At 51.6% G+C, this 19,119-nt stretch overlaps 6 protein-coding genes across 6 annotated transcripts; 4 read left to right on the plus strand and 2 right to left on the minus strand.

The window, feature by feature from the left end:
• Positions 1 to 402: 402 nt before the first annotated feature.
• J4E86_000565 (uncharacterized protein) lies at positions 403 to 2,184 on the plus strand (the record flags this gene model as incomplete). The annotated part of the gene is made up of 2 exons (XM_051441139.1): positions 403 to 781; positions 857 to 2,184. 2 exons carry the CDS (start codon positions 403 to 405, stop codon positions 2,182 to 2,184), a joined length of 1,707 nt encoding a protein of 568 aa, XP_051307310.1.
• Positions 2,185 to 3,631: 1,447 nt separating this feature from the next.
• On the plus strand, positions 3,632 to 4,730 carry J4E86_000566 (uncharacterized protein; the record flags this gene model as incomplete). Its single annotated transcript, XM_051441140.1, has 3 exons — positions 3,632 to 3,692; positions 3,743 to 4,057; positions 4,108 to 4,730. The coding sequence occupies 3 exons, from the start codon at positions 3,632 to 3,634 to the stop codon at positions 4,728 to 4,730; spliced, it is 999 nt and encodes a 332-aa protein (XP_051307311.1).
• Positions 4,731 to 6,616: 1,886 nt separating this feature from the next.
• J4E86_000567 (uncharacterized protein) lies at positions 6,617 to 7,839 on the minus strand (the record flags this gene model as incomplete). Its single annotated transcript, XM_051441141.1, has 2 exons — positions 6,617 to 6,930; positions 7,266 to 7,839. 2 exons carry the CDS (start codon positions 7,837 to 7,839, stop codon positions 6,617 to 6,619), a joined length of 888 nt encoding a protein of 295 aa, XP_051307312.1.
• Positions 7,840 to 11,620: 3,781 nt separating this feature from the next.
• Positions 11,621 to 13,403, minus strand: J4E86_000568 (uncharacterized protein; the record flags this gene model as incomplete). Its single annotated transcript, XM_051441142.1, has 3 exons — positions 11,621 to 11,783; positions 11,835 to 13,198; positions 13,245 to 13,403. 3 exons carry the CDS (start codon positions 13,401 to 13,403, stop codon positions 11,621 to 11,623), a joined length of 1,686 nt encoding a protein of 561 aa, XP_051307313.1.
• Positions 13,404 to 14,479: 1,076 nt separating this feature from the next.
• J4E86_000569 (uncharacterized protein) lies at positions 14,480 to 16,062 on the plus strand (the record flags this gene model as incomplete). Its single annotated transcript, XM_051441143.1, has 2 exons — positions 14,480 to 14,701; positions 15,280 to 16,062. The coding sequence occupies 2 exons, from the start codon at positions 14,480 to 14,482 to the stop codon at positions 16,060 to 16,062; spliced, it is 1,005 nt and encodes a 334-aa protein (XP_051307314.1).
• A 979-nt stretch (positions 16,063 to 17,041) lies between these two features.
• J4E86_000570 (uncharacterized protein) lies at positions 17,042 to 18,814 on the plus strand (the record flags this gene model as incomplete). Its single annotated transcript, XM_051441144.1, has 5 exons — positions 17,042 to 17,470; positions 17,518 to 17,985; positions 18,038 to 18,241; positions 18,296 to 18,509; positions 18,567 to 18,814. The coding sequence occupies 5 exons, from the start codon at positions 17,042 to 17,044 to the stop codon at positions 18,812 to 18,814; spliced, it is 1,563 nt and encodes a 520-aa protein (XP_051307315.1).
• Positions 18,815 to 19,119: the final 305 nt, after the last annotated feature.

Here is a 19,119-nt window from a genome sequence, read left to right on the forward strand (position 1 = left end):
TATTTAACCCGATAGACAGAGTTGGTTCAGGCTTATCCAGCTTCTCCATACCAACACAACCTATCCCTTCACCACAAATACGTCTGAAGGCGCCTCTACTCCATTCGAAGTTACAGCCCCTTTGAACGTGCGCGTAATCAACCTCTAGCGCAAGAGCTGGGAAGGCGCTGCGAAACAGCCGGCATGTACGGTACGTTTGTGTACACGCCTAAATTTAATCCTCCCGCTCATCGTCCCTCCTAAGCATTTGGAGAGCGAACTAGTGGCCCGAGCGACAGTAGTGGAAGAGAACGTGAAAGAGAAGACTATCAGTCAGATACGCCAGAAAGAGACTCGCAGGCCAATCCACCAAAGCAGCGCATACTCGAGCCGAATCCTGTGGCGGCTTCTGCACCACCAGACATGAACTCGGCAGCCATTTCTTTCGAATCGAAAATTGCCCTGGCCTTGGGTGGTTCGAGTTGGCAGCAACTGCAGGGTGACAGTGCTGTAGAGCCCACCATTGCGGCCGAAGATGGCGTTGACTCCGATTCGGACGGTGGGGATGCCATTCTGGAAATTCCTGAAGAAGAAGTGATCGATCCAGTCGTACTTGAGAAACGCAGGAGAAAAATGGCGCGCTTCACCAGCACTATTGCAAGAGATGCAGGACATGTTGTAGAGACAATCGAAAAGACCGCACTCATCCCGGTACCAGAGCCAGTAACATGGGACGAGGAACCGGAGCTGTTGTGTTGTTACAACTGGCAGGCTGCGGAAGACGGTACCAATACGATATTTGGTGAGTATATCATGACCTCCAGCCAGGTGTTTGCCAGTTGAAATGCCGAGTATTGTCAGACTCACATCTATCTAGTTCCCGGCGAGCCAGCAAAATGGCAACCGCCAAGCCTGCCGCACACTGTCGAAAGGGATAGGGGCTGGGATTCCAACGATTACAACTACGCTCGCCAACCGAAAAATCCGTACCTGCCGATGTTCAATGCCCTCCGGGTTATGTCACCAAACACCACGTTCCACAACGTCGACGTTCTCGCAGATCGCAACAATCTCCGTGTGTTGTTGGAATTTGCTCAGGGCAAGAACAACGCACCTCTCCGCCTCAATCTGTATCTAGTCTTCAACACACTCGTCATCGTGCGCAGGGAGTCACGGTGGTGGAAACGCTCAGACGGGAAGAGTTACGGGTTCAACTTCGAGCGAGCCTTCACCAAGAAAACTGAAGACATGGAGGATGCGACGAGTCACTATCGGGCTATACGATATGCAATGGGCCCTCTCAACGTCGTTTGTCGCTTCGAAGCAGATGCATACGACGACGGCATCATTCCCGACGATCTCACACAGACCGAAGCAGCAGCGGTGAGCGGAAGCTCACACATGAACCCTCCAAGGTTCAATTACAACGCGCCAATTCGGGTCCTGCAAAAAGGCCATATCGTACCAACAGCCCAGATACTAGAGCTCAAAACCCAGGCTTATAGCCCATTGGCATCAGGGTTGGTCGCATGTCAAGATCAGCTCTGGTTCGGTCGTACATCGTTGCTTTACACCGCTCCCTACGAGAAAGGTACCGGTGTTGTATCGAGGATCAAGGAGGAAGTCGCAACTGTAAGGGTGAAGACATGGGAGCAGAACCAGCAGGAACCGTTGAGGAAACTCGCTGCTCTGCTTATACGCCTGAGAGATGTGCTGAAGCGAGAGAATCGGCCGAATCGAGCTTTGATCCTTGTGAGGGAAGAGAAAGGTGGGCCAATCGTATTGCGTACGATGGAAGAACGAAGTTGGGCTGTGGACAGAGAGACACGTGAAACATTCTGGCCGCTCCCTACTCATGGCAATCGAGGAAGGGGTGGTGGTAGGGGTAGGGGTGCTTACAACAGCGGACCTCGTGGCCGTGGGAATTTCGCACCAGTTCAAGGCCGAGGAGACTTTGCCGCTCCGCGCGGACGTGGCTACTTCACACCCGGTCAGGGTCGAGAGCCTGACTTTGCACCTTCGCGAGGACGTGGCCATTTCGTACCTGGTCAGGGTCGAGGAGACTTTGCACCTTCGCGCGGGCGTGGGCAATTCACATCTGGTCAGAGTCGAGGAGGTGACTCTGCGAACTCACGTGGTCGCGGGTATTACGCTCCACCTCAAGGTCGTGGCCAGCATCACTATCAGCGAGGTAGCGGGCAGTAGAATCCCAGCTCCTCAAATGTATCGAGAGCAGATATAGTCGTTTGGGATGACCAAGTCCAGTACACGACCATTGGTGGCCCGGCAAACCAAAAACAAGCCAGAAATCAACCAATATCAAAATCTGTACATGAAATCTGCTGGCTTGCAGTCGCGCTAGCAGGTGAACATGTAACCTTTGTTTCACAATAGAGGTAGCAATTATTGCGATATGGTACCTGATATCTCAACAAAGCTAGTTAGATAGAGTTCCGGGGCTCGCGTCCGAACCAAGACGGCGTACACGTAGTTTACCGAGGTCCAGGAACATCTTGACAGGACCACTGGAGTTGAATTCTTGCAGCTTCAGAAGGGCTCTTGCGCAGGAGCTCATCGTGACCGTCTGGACGGCTTCAGTTAATATCGGTCGAGCTTGCTCTGAGCCTACACATAGAGAGGAAGCAGAGACAAGAGAGAGCAGCAGCAGAGGTTGATCAAATCTAGTCTACTACGTAGTACGTTCAAGAGCGAGGCCGCTAAGACGCTTGTCGTGTAGACTGCAACTCTATGCAGGTCCAGTCTAGTTCCCAGCCCCCTCAGGCTATCGAGATGTTCTGAATCACGGTGACGTTGGTGGAAATTCAGATCAAGCCGAGATGAATGTGATAGTTTGATCGACATGCTCTTCCCATTGTGCCGCTCGTGTGACGTAGTCTGCTCGATGAACGAGGTGACGTTGGATCTTGGTGAGCTACTGTGATGTCGCCGAATAGTCAAAATTCGGTCGCGATACGATTGAGGCCCGAGTATGATGTAGACGAAGACTTGAGTCATGGGATCTAGTCCGCATGTGGCATCGAAGTTCACCGCTTCCCGTGATCGTGGGCAAGGTCAGGATGTCAGGACTGAGGTAACGAGATCAGTCAGCAGGTGTAGCGATTGGGTAGTGCAGTGTCCCCTGACGTCTTGACGGGCGTGTGATAGATCAGCATAAGGCAGCACCACCCTTTGCACACCACGTAGCAATACCCCATCGTCGAAATCTCCGGAAGACCCTGATCTTCAGTTTATCCCACGCTTCATTGCGGGGGAACGGCCCTTCTCTTCAGGCGCACAACCTGGCCAGTTGAGCATCGCGGACGGCAATGGCTTGCAGAAGTGGGCCCGTCTAGACGTGCTGCCCATGCACGATGATCACAGCCTACATACACAGCCCACTTGAGCTCTGCCACGCCGTCGCGAAGCTTCGAATGCGTCGGCAGCCCCGCAAATTTTGCACTTGTGCACGACGAGCTGAGGCATTAGGGCATATGACGACATGGTGTCTTGTGAGACTGGGCTGAGATGCGTCCTAGCCGAGAGCCGCGCTTTAAGTGTCAGATGTTCGCCGCCGACTATTAGACCACGCTACCTGGACACCTACACTCCACCACCACTACCTGCACCTTGACCGCTACAACAAGCAAGCAATATGGGCCGTCGCGATAGAGACAGACATTCCTCACCGGAGCAGCCGCCCCCGCCGCCATCACGTAAGATGTCCAGCATGCATTGAATTGGTACAGCGCTGACAAGGAAGCAGATCCAGGCACGTACCGCTTTGACAGCTACGAGAACGGCAAGCCAAAATGGGCGCCTGGCAAAGACGACAAGAGAGACTACCGCGACTACCGCGACAGCCGAAGAGGCGATCACCGCCGCTCTCGCAAGGAGAGGCCTGTCGACGATGCGCCGCCGCCGCCATATCCCAACAACCCTCCACCGCCCCCGCATGGCGCCTATCCTCCACCGCCTCCACCAGGCCACGAAGGTTATCCTCCGCCGCCTCCCCCACCACCGCCAGGAATGGAGGGCATGCCACCTCCACCACCTGAATCTATGCCACCACCACCCAGAGGTATGCCATCCTGTCAGCGCGCCTCGCAACTCCAGCTAATCAAACAGCAGAAGAACGTGACCCTCGTGGAGCCCGACCACGTCGCCATCGCAGGCAACCGTCCTACTCGTCCGACTCTGACTCTGAATCTCCACCACCCCAACCTCGACGCAAGCATCGCGAGGAACGCCGCGACGACCGCCCCCGCCGACCCAGGCACGAGGATACCTACGACTCATACGACGAGCACTATCCTCCTCGCAGGCCCAAAGACGATGGGCGCCGTGACCGCGACGGCTACAAGTCCGAAGGCTACAAGTCTGACCGCCGCCGCAAAGACAATAACCCCTACTACGATGACCGCGACCGCCGTGACAGGCCCCGTGACGATCGCAGACGCCGCGACGACGGCTACGATAACAAATACGACGACATGTTCAACAGCAAGCCGCGTCGCGACTCTCGCTATGACGATGGAGGTCGCGATAGGCGCAGTCGATACGACGACGATGATCGCTACGACGACCGCCGCAGGAGTGGTAGAGGTGGAGGCGGCAAGCCGGGAAAGCCTGGACAGCCGGAGTGGCAGAGGCAGGCCATGGGCATGTTCAAGGACTACGCCCTACCTATCATCAAGAAAGAGGGCGCCAAATATGTGCAGAAGCAGATGGCTGGTGGCTTTGGAAGGCGCTGATAGACTGGAAACGATACGACATGATATGATACGATAACGTTGGGACGGGATTGCATGGTGTAATGGCTTGATTTTGGTATTTCAGCGTCATGTACGGCGAGTTCTCTTGGATCATGAGGGTTTTCTACTTTGGCGTTAAGGGGCTGTACTCAACTTGATACCAATCTATACACAATCTACTTTTTCTTTTGACATATCACGGTATGGACCCTCACTTGGAGCAGCTGAGAGTTGGAAACAGTCGACTTTAACAGATTTGCATTGTGTATGAGAGTAACGAACGACTGGCCAGTCTACAGACTCTAGGTACAAATATGGGCACGGCCAAGATTACCCCCATCCAACGACGAAGCCATGGTCTTCCCCTTGCTTGCCGCCTGAACACAGCTCCAAGCACCAATGACTTAAGCGCAGTAGGCGATGAGGCAGTTGATAATGCAAGCACCGGACGGGGCAAGCGGAGTGCAGTTTGAAGTACAGGTGTTGTACCTGTCAACGTCGGCGCAAGCTTGCCGAGCCTGAAGGTCTGTTTTTTGGAATGGAATGATTAGCAAGAAGTTTTCCCGGCCTGGAGACCCATGCAACGAGAGCGTCGCTTACCGAGAGAAGCTTCAGCCTCCTTCATAGAGGATGCAGGAAGAGCGGCGGCCGTGATGGCGAGGGCGGCGATGACGGCAGCGAAACGCATGGTGATGGTGATGAGAAAGATTGGTAGTGTGATAAGGGGGTTTATGGTTTAGATACTGGTATTCAAGAGCTGGTGAGAGTTGAGATGAGTCGAACTGATGAGGAATGATTTTTAGACGACACAAGACGTTCTTATATACATCTCTCGCCCTCTCCCAAACTTCTTCCCCCCAACATGTCGCGAGAATCTATGTCCAAATCGAGCATGCCAACCGGGAAAAGCGGCTACGCAACGGCTCGCAACATGGAGCCGGGTAAGGCGTTCCATATGGGGCGCCCCGTAGGATCCGTAAACACTACCACACACGACTATCAGGTACCCGTTGGGCTAATTCGTTCCACTTTATGTCTCATTATAGCGCTGTGTTGGTTTATCTATGAGGGTCATCTCGCATCAACCCGCTGAGTTAGTATGATTACCCCAGTTCTCCCCGCAGTGTGGAGTGGACGGGAGTAATTTCTCCACGGATAATTGTGTCCGAGTTCTTGGTGTTGGCCTTATGTCTCAGGCAAATCGATTGATGAGTATTAGCTATGACTCTCTGATGTCGTGGAGTCCTCGCACCATAGCCCCATAATGAGGCTTCCTAGATGGATCAGGCCTTGGCTCCGAAGACTTGTGCCTCTAGTTCCAAGACATTGGCCTTGAGGATTTGAGGAGACGGCGTGGTGATGTGGAGATGACGTCTCTTAACGTCTGGAAATATTCAAGCTTCAAGTAGATTTGGTAGCATGGTGTAGAACGTATCGTATCAGGTACTCAGCTTCGGTTGAACCCCGCATTCAGCAACACATGAGCCGTGCCCTCAATCTTTCATTGGATTGCTCTATGAGCAAGAATGTTGGCTACGGCCCCGATAGTCTCTTGGCTTGCATAGTAAAGCAAATTTTCTGGTGGAGGGGTTGTCCAACAAGATAGACACGAGAGTGTACAAGCCAGCCAACCAAGATGATGGAATGATAGCCGGCTCTGGTATAACTGGAGCGGAAATGTAATGTCATCATAATTCCCAATGAATATTTCCTTAGTAGTGGCTTCGTTAGGCCGTGGTGCAGACACAGGAAGCCTCACGCCAAGGCCGATTGGATTTTGCTGGCGTAATGATAGCGGAGAACATCGGGGAGGGTGATTCCAAGGAAGCGTCCGCCAATGTTGAGTGGTGGTTGCATTAGTGTTACAGCAGCGGCCAGACTAAGTCTCATTCACGTCCCCTTCTTTTAGCTGCATCGACTGGCTGTCCAATGGCGAACTCGGGAGTATCTGGCAGAATGAGTTGCAGCCCGTCTTGATCCCTGATTTGTTCTGTCAAGACTTCGTCCTCCGAGAAGTATTGATCTACCTCAGCAAGGATTTCTTTCAGAGTCGGTCTGAAATTGTGATCGAAGTTCAAGCACCTCCGCACCAACTCTTTGACTTCTCGCCCGTACTTCCCAGCTGTACATTGTGCGATGCTCTGCTCTGCGAGTACACTCGTGGCATTGTTTGGAGGGATGTTGCGCTTACGTCTAAGGGCTAATGGGATTTTAAGTTGCTGATCTTTTTCTGTGCCGCGCGAAGGTACCGTGTCGCAACGAATCGGACCAAATGCATCAACTTGTTTATTACACAAGAGTCTCCATGCGATGCGACCGATGCCCCAAACTTCCGTTCTTTCACCTAACTCGAGATAGTACGGTTCCTCTTGCTGATGCATTTCCTAAGAGCGATTAGCTGTCGTAGCGAGTGATGTTTCGGAGAAAGAAAGCTACTTACAGGAGGATATCGCGTATCAGTTTCGTGGATGATATAGTCATCAGGATTGTCGGTAATTGGACAGTCGTCACGATTCGGGCTAAAAAAGGAAATACCAAAGTCTGCAAGTATAGGCATCACAGGAGGTTCTTTAGCTCTCCAATTGTCAGCGTCGGCGCGGTTGAGCCTAGCACTCTTGGAGGAGCCCGCCTTTGACTTTCCCTTAGCTTCCTGAGTTGGTGGAGTGTGAACATCCAAAAGTACGTTTGGTAACTGCAAATCCAAATGGGTTATGGGTCTCCAGCCATTAACCGTAGTGCCATCGATGGTCCCTTCGCGCAGTACCAGACAAGCAGTCGCGAGCGCTTTGATGGTATACCAGACGAAACCCTCTGGTGCGAATATGTCCTCGTCGATGGGTTTTCCGTCCTCCCAGTTCTTAGCATGAAATGTCATTGCCGCGTTCATGTCGCCACCCGAATGGTAATCTAGATACAATCTGTATCTTCTATGTTCCATCCATAGTCGGTGTGCGCGGCAACGGATAATATGGCGGCACATGGCTGGGTCCACGGCACGGCGTTCTTCAAGAAGCTGATGGATACGTATTTCTTGTGGCAATCGGTCCCGCCAGTTCTTGGGATCGCGCCATCGGCTTGGTGTGAAGGCTTTGGCTTCTTTGATCACCATTCTCTGATGTTGATGTTAGCTTGTCGCTTACAAAAGGGAACCGGTCGTGTCTGTGGCTAGGTACATACGTCACGAATGTTGTTTGCCGCATCGGCTTCAACCCCTAAGCCAGCTGCGCCGTAGCTACCAAACCCTAATGTCTTGATACCATGCCAACGAGAGTCGTCGTTTGGTGAAGGCATGTGCGGCTCAGTGTCGAGCCAATTATTCTTCAAGAAACCAAATCTCTTTAACGCTTCCATATCAAGGAATGGTGGAGCTGGTTCGTCTGGTTCAGACCATGGCAGCCTTGGCCAGAAGTCATGTAGGTTAGACGAGACGTAAACAGGAGCAGCGGCGACAGGCCGAACATTCGCTCCGGCAGCAGGAGCAGGTGCAGGCATAGTTTGCGTAGTCTTTGCATGGTTTACATCTGCAGCCGTGAACGGATTCACTGGTATTGGGTTCGGATTTGGCAATCCAGGACTGGTCGCCTTCCAATTTCCACTCGCATTCTGGGTTTGAGTAGCATAGTAATTTTTGACGTTCCCATTCCCGGCCCATATAGTAGAGATTGTCCAAAGACGTTCCGCTAGTGGCTACTATAAGCAAGTGATCTTTGTCTGTACTTGGCAAGTCTACTCACGAGTCGTCCAAGTCCTGTTCTGATGGATGAATTCGTTGGCATCATATCTGAAGTAGTTATAAGAAGTCGCGTACGGTGGGGCCATTTCGCTTGCTGAGCACGAGAGCTGAATCGACACAAAAGATGATAGTTTTTGTTAGAGGTGCGACATCCGTGAGTAGTTCGTCTTCCATTGCGCAAAACGCTGTTTTGATGAGGAGCGAATGGCCCATACTACAACAAAGACATAACTTCTTTGCCGCACAAAAGATATGTGCCGAAACCAGGAGCAAATGCGCCCAAACAATGGAGCTTCAGAGGTCGTGTTTCAAAGTATCTCGTAGACGAACTTTGGTGTGTGAACTACCATCGGTCAACGGTTCGAGCTGCCTGCTGTTCCTGATGACGGAAACTGGCATGATGAATGAAACATTCTCGATAAATCCAACTCGCCATCATTGATCTTGGGTGAAGACCTGGCCGAGATTTGAGCGATAGAAGCGCGGGGTTGCTTCATCGTTATCCAATTGATGTCGTCAGTGCGCGACACCGCGGATGCGGAATTGCTTCTAGGCCCAATGCATTCGATATGAATGCGATGAATGTTAGCAGGTCACGGTAAACTATAACGGTACCGCGATGCAAAAGGTAGACCTTTCGGTGTTCGCAAAGGGCAGTGGTACGTGCGCGCTTACATCAGCAGGTCTGCCCGTAACAGGCAAATTCTGATCTGGCGTTGATCACGGATGACGCTCCTGATGTTCAAGGCGACAATATCATCGGGAACGGCCTCTCCACCATCCTCACCATTGCCTCAAGCGGTCGCATCATGACGGAGATACAAGAGACGTCTAAACTCTATGAGCGCTTTTGGAGAAGCTTTTCTTTACTTTGGGGTTATGCTCAACGTTAACAGCGATGCTGCAGTCAAGATCGAATCCAAGTTTCCCCATGTCGCGCTGCTGAGCTAACGGTGTATTACTGGCTACCGAGTGTTGCGGGCGTTCTGCAGGCATGGGGCGCAGTTGTTCTACTTCCACCTCTGCGCAAGTCCACACCCAGATTTAAATCAAATCAAGATCAGCTCATGCGTAACGACTGCAATTCCAGAAGATCTGTCCGGTCATGGCATTATCTGTTCTTCCTCAAAGCCCGATGGTGGTCGAACCGCCTAATAACCACTGTTCGCAGTGCGCAGCTTTCGATCTGGACGATGCACTTCGATTCAACCCTGGGGTACCAGTCCGAACCGTCTTGAAAATAACTCGATTGAAGTCAGAAACTTGTAGTCTCTGCAGATTCCTATCCGGCAGTATGGGTCAGGTGCCAGAAGGCGCGATGTGCAGCCTTAATGCAGTGCAATCTCACGTTGCAGTAACCCCTCTTCTCGAAAAGATCGAAGCACCCATACTTTGTATTGAACGGCGCGGGGAGTACAGTCTCTTCGATCTTCTCGGTATCCGCAGTTCCATCATCTTCGATCCGGATGGACCCATCAGTCAGAATCTGCGAGCAATCACGCCTTTGATTGATGACTACACGGAAGTCCGCGAGTGGATCGCCTCATGCGTACAGAAGCATAAATGCCATATACCTCGCATATTGAGTGGATCGAAACACGACACCAAAGTACGCAATCTGAGAGTTATCGACTGCAGAAGTCGCTTGGTTGGAAAACTACCACAAAGCGGATCGTATGTGACATTGAGCTATGTGTGGGGCAAGCCGGATGATCAGCAAGCAGGCGTTGAACCATTGGAGCCTGACGTTTTATCGTCCAATTTACCTAAAACTATCGAGGATGCCATCAAAGTCACGCTCATGCTTGGGTATGACTACCTGTGGGTCGATATGTATTGTTTGGGGAAGTCTTCGGAAGACTTTCATCGACAGCTCAAACAGATGGATAAGATCTACGCAGGATCTGTCTTGACAATCATCGCAGCGGCCGGATCTGATGGTAATTACGGACTGCCAGGTGTTAGCCGGCGACGCAAAGTAAATCAACCTGTCCACATTAGGCATCGAACACTCGATTCCACTCCCATCTTCTGTAGCGACACCTTAGAGAGCACGACATGGAGTACAAGAGGTTGGACATATCAAGAGGGTTTGCTTCCGACTAGGCGCCTTGTCTTCACTGACACGCAACTGTACTTTGAATGCCAGGAAAGGTTTCGAATGGAAGGCTGGATGGCTCGCGAAGATATGTTCTGGCGCCGTGGCGAGGAGAGTACTGGATCTTGGCTCGACGCCTTTAACGAACCCGACCCAGGCCTCTTCCCAACCGTTCATGACCACGCTATGATCGTTCTCGACCGCATTGAAGCGTTCTCAAGGCGCTCGCTCACCTACGAAAGCGACGTACTAAATGCAATGCTTGGAATCTTCGCATCGTTGGAACACTCAGATCGTCTTAAACACCTTTGGGGACTGCCGTTCTGTGACAGCGATGCTCTTCGATCGGATAGTACACCACTTACTATATCGAACCAAAAGTTCGTCAGTAACTTGAGCTGGGACGTGGAATTTCCAGCTAGACGACGAGTTGACTTTCCCAGCTGGTCATGGGCCGGATGGGCCGGTACTGTAAGATGGGCGAGAGGGTTGAAGATGTTGTTCATGGTGAGACAACATCGAACTACGAGTAAAACCCCATGCGTGGTTAAGCTAGAGCTCCAATCTGGGAAGATCATCGATTGGAGCACCTACCAAGAAATATACAGTTCCAGCGTAGATTCCACCCAGATACCGAGCAGATATATCCACATCAGCGCCTACATTACTCGAATCATGCCGCTCCCGCTGCCACATTCGCATGTCTCTCGCACCTATTGTCTTGAGTCTGACCTGGGAAGTACCCGCACAGGGTCGGCACCAACATATGTGGATGTTATACCTACGGGAAAAGACTTCTCCAGCTTTCTTCTCGAGTCATACGTACTGCGATTGCCATGGTATCTCGAATATGGACATGAGCGAGAATGTCATGTCTTGGTAGTTCAGTGCCGAGGTTCGCATTGGGAACGAATTGGTACTGGGATGACATCGGTCGTGTTCGAAACAGCACCTGTCAAGAAGAGGTGGACCGAAATCCGCCTTGGCTAATCGAGTCTACATGTCCGCTCACTAACTACTGCCAAACTCATCACCACCGCAGCCTCCTCATAGCAAGCTCTATTTCTTGTGGAATGTACTCATGCGATACTTTGTTTCACCTTCATATTGCGCGAGGTCTGCCAATGCCTGTTCGCCCTCTCTTACGATAGCTTGACGTATCCTCTCGGTCCGTGGCTTTAGGCTCACTTTGAACGGCTGCGGTCGCATATTTAAACCGTTGCTTGAAGATGTCAGTATCTCGCATGCTGGTCTCCTTCCACTGGAAACTTACGTGTAGTCAAATATGTCGACCGGGATAGGCTTGCCATTCCCATCTAGTGCTGGCTCGATCCTGAAGCCCCATACCAATCGCGCCACCGTCAGCCACGTGCCCTGCTCGGCAAGTGCCTGACCTGAGCACACTCGACGACCCCAACCAAATGTCATGTACCCTCTTTCGCCGGGGAAAGGTCGCGAATTAGGATGGTCCTTCAAGAAGCGGTTCGGGTTGAAACGGTCGGGTTCAGGAAAGTCACGCTCGTTATGGTGTATCGCCCAGACGTTGCCCTGTACCCATGCTGATTGCGGGATCAGATAACCGTTGTAGTAATCGTCCTGAACTGGAGCGTGCGGTTGTCCACCAATGATGGCTACTGATCGCCATCGGAACACTTCCTTTACAAATGCTCGCATATAAGGCAGGTTTGCATCGTCTTCGAATGAAGGGCTACGGTCCTCTCCGACAACGCGATCTAATTCTTCCCACGCGGCCTGCATAGTTTCTGGGAAAGCTCGCATGGCGAGAACAGCGGTGATGAGCGTACTACTTGATGTGTCGGACCCCGCGCCGAACAAGTTACCAGTTAATGCCGAAATCTCCTTGTGATTGAGACCGTATTTCTCCTGCTCGCGAAACAACATCTTTGAATAGCAGTCTTCGTGTCCTGGCTTCTCGTTTGCTTCTCTGGCGAGCGAATAAAAGAAGTCATGGCCGCGGGATGACTTCTTCTTCGATCCCATGCCGTGCTTCCATGGCGCATATTCTGTAGGTACGCGAGCAAGAATCGGAAAGGTTTCCATCAGCATAGGGAATGTCTTGCCCGGTACGTTCAGATCAGCTGCTCGATGCATCAACGCGATGACCTCGGTGATGATTGGATCTTCGTGGCTCGCAACGCGTCTGCCAAAGCCGATGATAGAGACCACACTGGTCGCGTAGCGTTCAAAGTGCGCGACGTAATTTTCGGCGGTGCTCAGGAGATCGAGGGCGACGACTTTGCTCTCATCATTCTGGAAGTCGCGGTACTTCTTCACCTGCTGGATGCCAACGCCCTGGTGCGTCACCTTGCGTAGCATCCGGAACCGCTCCCGCTGCGCCTGCGTAGTAGTGATCAGGTTCACGAGGTTGTTTTGGCCAGATCCGAGTTCGGCAAAGACAAGCATGCGCGGGCGCGAGCAGTATATGCCAGCTCTTTTGTCGAGTAGTTCATTTGCGGTCCATGCATCGTTGATCCAAACGGTTGGGTTACGTCCGATCCAATACGTTATCAGCGGCGTGTTGTATTTCTTGGATAGCTCCTCGAAGAAAATCCAGGGCTTGTTGTCAGGCAGCTGGAACGTGTTGCCAACGATGGGGTATGGGAAGGGCCCTGGGGGCTATGCAACGTTAGTACCATCATCAGATCCTGTGTGTTGCTCTTACCATCTTCGATCTCATATACAGCATCCAAGCATAATCTGCAAGTACACCTAAAAATGCGGTCAAGAAGACTGCCAAGGCGATATTGCCAGCACCAAACTTGGAGATGCCATGCTGCAAATAGTGTAGAGGTAGAGCCTCAAAGATTTGCTCTATCGCCATGCCTTCCGCTGTGTTGATCGTGCGCACTGGGAATGCTACTCAGAAGAAGATTACTCCAAGCAATAGTTGAGACCAAGGGGTGCATTGCAGCTCGCACGACATGCCTGTTATGAAGCGACCAATGAACAAACACATGAATCAGAGCTTGCTAATCAACAGGCATCGCCGCCAGCAGCATTGAAAGTAGCCATCCTCGGAGGGTTGCATGCGCGCAACGCTTAACCCCACATCGCGGGGGTGGGGCATAGACAGCCGGGTAAAGTTTGCAGCTTCGAGGGCATTTCACCCACGAAGACATGCAAGTCTCTCGCACTGATGCACGGAAGGATGGGCCAGCATCTGTGGGCATTGTGCCGGATGCGCACGTGAGGCGGCAGGCAAAGAGCTTGCGGCAGGTGTTGTGCCGAACCCCGGACGCGACGCGACGCGATGCTTAGCTACGCAGTAGCGCCGGAATGCACCTGGGCATCATCAACGTCTCTGAACATGTCGACACCAAAATCACGATGCCCTTCATCGTAATGTACCTTGTCTAGTACCTACTATTGCACTTTGTATCACAACTCGAGCACTAGGAGTGCCATGATCCCCTAGCACCCTATGCTCTCCTCTTTCAACTCGACTGCGCCGTACACGATGCGCGCGAATATCCGCGTAGAAAGCCATGACGAACACAACGCCCTCGAAATCCCGACTGTATATGGTCAGCCAAAAATCGGACGTAGTGACCGAAAGGGTCTCCTTTGTGGACCAGGGAAGCAGTACCACTCTATGCCACCCACTTATAGGGAAAATTGGACACCAGTCTACAAAAAAGAAAGAAGGAAACAACCCAGGACGCCTACGTTGCATTACGATCTTGCAAACACTTGTTTCAATACTAACGTAGGCTGCAGGGCGCCTGTTCAGCTCCTTTGTTGAATGGGGTGGTGCCACAGATAGCCCTTCCTATCGCCAGCCAGGACCATGGTAGCTACCGCTCGCATCACTCGTACCGCCATTCGTCTCGAACCCACACATAAAATCTGCAACATTTCATTTTCACCCCGAGCACCTCCAGTCACATATCATCCAACATGGACGAGGACAGCTTTACGCCCGAGGACAGGGCTATCATGGATCACACAGACATTGATGTGTTCATGTCGGACTACAGATCACCGCCGGTTGGGCGAAGTCTGGAAGACCTACCCAGTGAGATCATCGGCATGATCGCTGAGAATCTCGACAAAGAATCTCTGAGCATACTACAAACGCTCGGCAGTCGGACTATATTGCAGGCCATCGATCATGCTCTTGTAAGTACCTTCTCCCCCTGTCCAAAGCTCGATCTTTCCCTAGCTTGTACTCTATTTCACTCCAAGGTGCTCGTTAATGAGATGCTAACCACCCTACTTAGACCGAAGCAAAGTTTTCCAGTCGAAGATGTCAAACCACTATCACGAGCGTCGAACGTCTCGAGGCCCTGTCCCGTTTACGGTTTGCCAGCCGTATTCGCGCACTCGAGATATACTCTGAGTTGGAATGTCGGCCACCGAAGAGCTTGGGATACGGTCCAAGCCTGGACACAACGAAATCGCCTTGCATTGGAACCACGCTCAGCGAATCTGACGTGCGAAACTTGTTCAGTGCTATCTTTCGGCGTCTACCGAATCTGAAGAGTATCACGCTTCGCGCACCTCCCCCGCTGGAAGGGATGGCTGACAAATTGTGCTACCCCGTGATTTCAACATCCAATCCTTTGGCAATGGGTGTTATGGGGTTCCGTCCCGAATTGTCGAGACCCTATCCACCAAAACACACCCATATCATGCATGCGCTTCCTATATACAGGGTCATGCATGCTCTAGTGGACACCATACGATTTGCGCCACAGCAGCTTGAAGAGTTCAGGGTTGTAGGGTTCGGGTTGAAGTGGCAGACTTGGCTACTGGGGACTCCAAAGTCGCTCTTCGAGGCGATTTCACCTGCCTTAGGTGGCTTAACGTCATTGAACCTGGAACTCGACATGGCCACCTTGAAGACTGATGCATACATGTTAGCCCTCGTCAAGCTTATCAATACCAATGCAAATCTCCAAGCATTGGCTTTGTCTGTTGGCGATCAGGGTATCGGTAAGTATCAGATCCGCAATGAGAGTTGGGCTCCTCTGCTCCAGCTACTGGGCGGCAGTCCTCCATTCCGCCTACGTTCGCTCCATATCAACGGACTCGTTACGAGCACTACTGCACCTACACTCGCGAGTATCATCAACGTACACTCCTCCACGATCCGTCGCATTGTCCTCAAGAACACGAACTTCCATTACCCGAATACCCTTCGCGCTTTCTTCAGGGCTTGCGCCAATTCGGCCGTAAGCTACTACGAGACCGAGAACTTCTACTTTCATGAGAGGACTATGATAGTAGGCAGGTATCTTGCTGATGATGTTTTGGAGTACGACAATGCAGAACTGCATGAAGATGTCAACAACAACCACTGTGACTCTGATGCATCCTGCCACGATTGGGTAAAAGTGAATTGGGACAGTTTTGAGAAGGAGGATAAATGGAAGTTGGTCTTCGAAAATGAGCAAGGGCAGAAGCGGCGTAGCTACATGTACGATACCTTCATGAACGTTGTGGACATGGTCAAGGAGGGTAGTCTGAGAGACTCCTGAGTCTAGCCTGGAAAATTCGTTGTCTTAGACACCGTTTGCTGCTTCAGATTTGATACTACGTAAGCGGCATACCTGTAGGGTTGCAAGGTTCTATCTGGAAAGTGCCCCACCACCTTCGCAGTCAACTTTCCCCGCCTCTCAACCATCAACTTCATTTTCTGTCCACATCAGCGGATCGCAACACTTGCTTTGAATACTTTGATCCTTTAGGCGGGCATGATTCTCTCCACTTCCCGATTCCGAAGTGGAGGGCATGAAGTTTATTGACTCGCTATGCACAGCTGTGAAAGTTAGTACATGCAGATCTTTACCGTACTTCACGATCATGGCCAATGTCACACGGCGTTATTGCTCCGAGCGCATGGTATTACCGTACAGCCTGTGAACTCCCCCTGGGTTTCCCTGGTTGTAAATTCGATGTTGGTTTTCTGAGGTCGCATGTTTCTAGGTAGGTTATTGTGGCGACCTTCATAAAGTTTCGAAGCGACAGCCTAGCCATGTGCTATTCCAAACAGATGGCGGGTAGCAAGACAAGCACTAGAACGGCAGAAACTGCCGGGCGTTTTGTCACCCTTTCTTGAATAGCTACCGGGCATCGTAATGATTGGTCTCGTACGCCACGCGGAAACAGGAAGTACCAGCATTAATACCTGAGATATCGTACATGGTACAACGCCACCTCCGCACTCCACACTTTAGACTGCCTGTGGATTCCGGGGTAGGGGCAAGCTAAGCATTTCCAGGCACTATCGGCAAATATTGGGACAAGAATGCAGGTGGGACCACATTCACAAAGATCTGCATGCCAGTCTGGATGAAAGGGATGCCCTGTTATGAGGCAGAAGGATCGCTGGTGCCAGCCTCTCTAGTTGAAAGTTTATCGCTTCTTGAAGCTAACCCTACTTCGCAACATCGAGCAAAACCTCGCCGCATCTCTTGAAATTCTTCATCACCATCTTTGGAGAGGGAATCCACCAAAATGCCCGATCTAACAAGCAGTCTGCTTTCCAATTGGAAATGCCTCGCGGCTTGTACCCTCGTTTCCATGTCGCCATTCCAGTACGGCATCGACTTTGGTGCTATCGGCGGTTTACAAGCCATGCGCGGCTTTCTCGAAGTCTTTGGCCATCCTGATCCCATGACGCCTATAGGTTACAATATCTCCCCCGAGCGTCAGCAACTCATCTCGTCTTTGATGACACTGGGGGCTTTTATCAGCTCAATGTTCGCCGGTGTCTTCGCGAAGAAGCTGGGGAGGCGCCAATGTCTCTGGATGGCCAGTGCGCTTTGCTGCGTTGCGAACATTGTCATGATGACTACGACCAACATTGCGGGATTGTATTCTGGACGACTCTTAATTGGGATTGCAAATGGGTGGTATATGACCTTTTCGCAGCTTTACATCCAGGTTCGTGTTACCTTTCATTCGTCGGTACATTACTGACATACAAGTAGGAATCAGCACCGGCTCGATACCGCGGTCTCATGATATCCGTTTTCCAGATCTGGACTTCAGTCGGTACGCTCATTGGCACGGTAATCGATAACGCAACACACGACATGAATGGTCGGAACTCGTATATCATCCCACTTGGCATGATCTTCATCGTCCCGGTTCTCATGTCGACTGGCCTGTTCTTCATTCCTGAATCGCCACGTTGGCTTATTCTAGTCGAAAAGCCAGCGCAAGCCGAGAAGGCGCTCCTGTGGATGCGTCCGCACCCCGAAAGCGTGCCCGGCGAAGTAGCAGAGATCCAAGCAGCCATCGATGCGGAGAAGGCTGTGAAGTCGAGCGCGAACTTCCTGGACATTTGGAAAGATCCTGTTGATCGTAGGCGCACGCTGCTGGCTATCGCTGCGGTATCGACTCAGGCTGCGTCGGGTGCCATGTTTGTGATTGCATACGGAACGTACTTCTTCCAGGTCAGTGCATCGCTCCCGTCGTCGAAAGTATGCCAGGCTAACATTGAGAAAGATGGCGAATGTCGGTAGCCCCTTCATGAACTCCTGCATCTTGACCGCCGTCGGTGTCGTCGTAGTCATGATCAACAGCAGTGTCATCTCGAAGATCGGTCGCCGCCGCGTTTTCCTCATGACTGGTCTTTCTATCTGTGGTGTCACGCAACTTATCATCGCGGCTGTCTATCACGTCAACCCTGGCACGACTAGCACTGGAAAGGTACGTTTATGTTTCTTTCGTGGAGTATGCGAGACTCTTACTGACATATTCAAGGCTATTGTCGGTCTCTCGGTCATTTACATCGTCGGTTACAACGGTATGATCGCTGCTTACGCCTGGCTTTCTGGTGGAGAAATCCCATCGCAGCGCCTGCGTTCATACACGTTTGGTATTGCATCGGCAGTCGCTTTCGCAGGTGCTTGGCTCACTACCTTCACTGCACCATACTTCATCAACCCTGACTCTCTCAACTGGGGCCCTGAATATGGTAAGATATCCACACCCATCGCTCTCTACCCCAACAGCATACTAACGCCATATGTAGGCTGGATCTGGGGACCATCTTGCTTCATCACAGCAGCATGGGTGTACTTCTACCTGCCCGAGATCAAGAACCGCACTCTCGAAGAGATTGACGAAATGTTTGAAGCTAGGCTTCCGGCGCGCAAGTTCAGAAAGTACGTCTGTACTGGCCGTGTTGCGGCTGGTGTTGACGACAAGATCGAAAGGCGCGATAGCGACAAGGATGAAGTTGTGCATCACGAGGTTGTCGGTACCGAGAAGAGTGGCTGAGCTATGACTTGAAGCAACGAGTGTATCTTTTTGTGGAAGAAGACGTCGCTTGACGCCTCTGGCTCGCACATACAGTTAAGCTTTGCTCTTAGGACCAATCGATTTTCTCACTCCTTTGACTACGCGGTACTTCTGCTTCGCCTTCATTGCTGATGTGTCTCGGTGTTATTACCGAACTGACGGAATGCTGAACGTGACTTACGTGCCTATGACCCCTGCACCTTTTTCGAGACATCGTGCAAGACTGATACCGTTTGCCACACGTACATCATGAAGCAGTTTCAATAAACTTTAAAACCTTGTTG

The sequence above is a fragment of the Alternaria arbusti genome (assembly GCF_024043155.1).
Source record: "Alternaria arbusti strain BMP 1465 chromosome Unknown scaffold_1, whole genome shotgun sequence".
NCBI classification, from domain to species: Eukaryota; Fungi; Ascomycota; class Dothideomycetes; order Pleosporales; family Pleosporaceae; genus Alternaria; species Alternaria arbusti.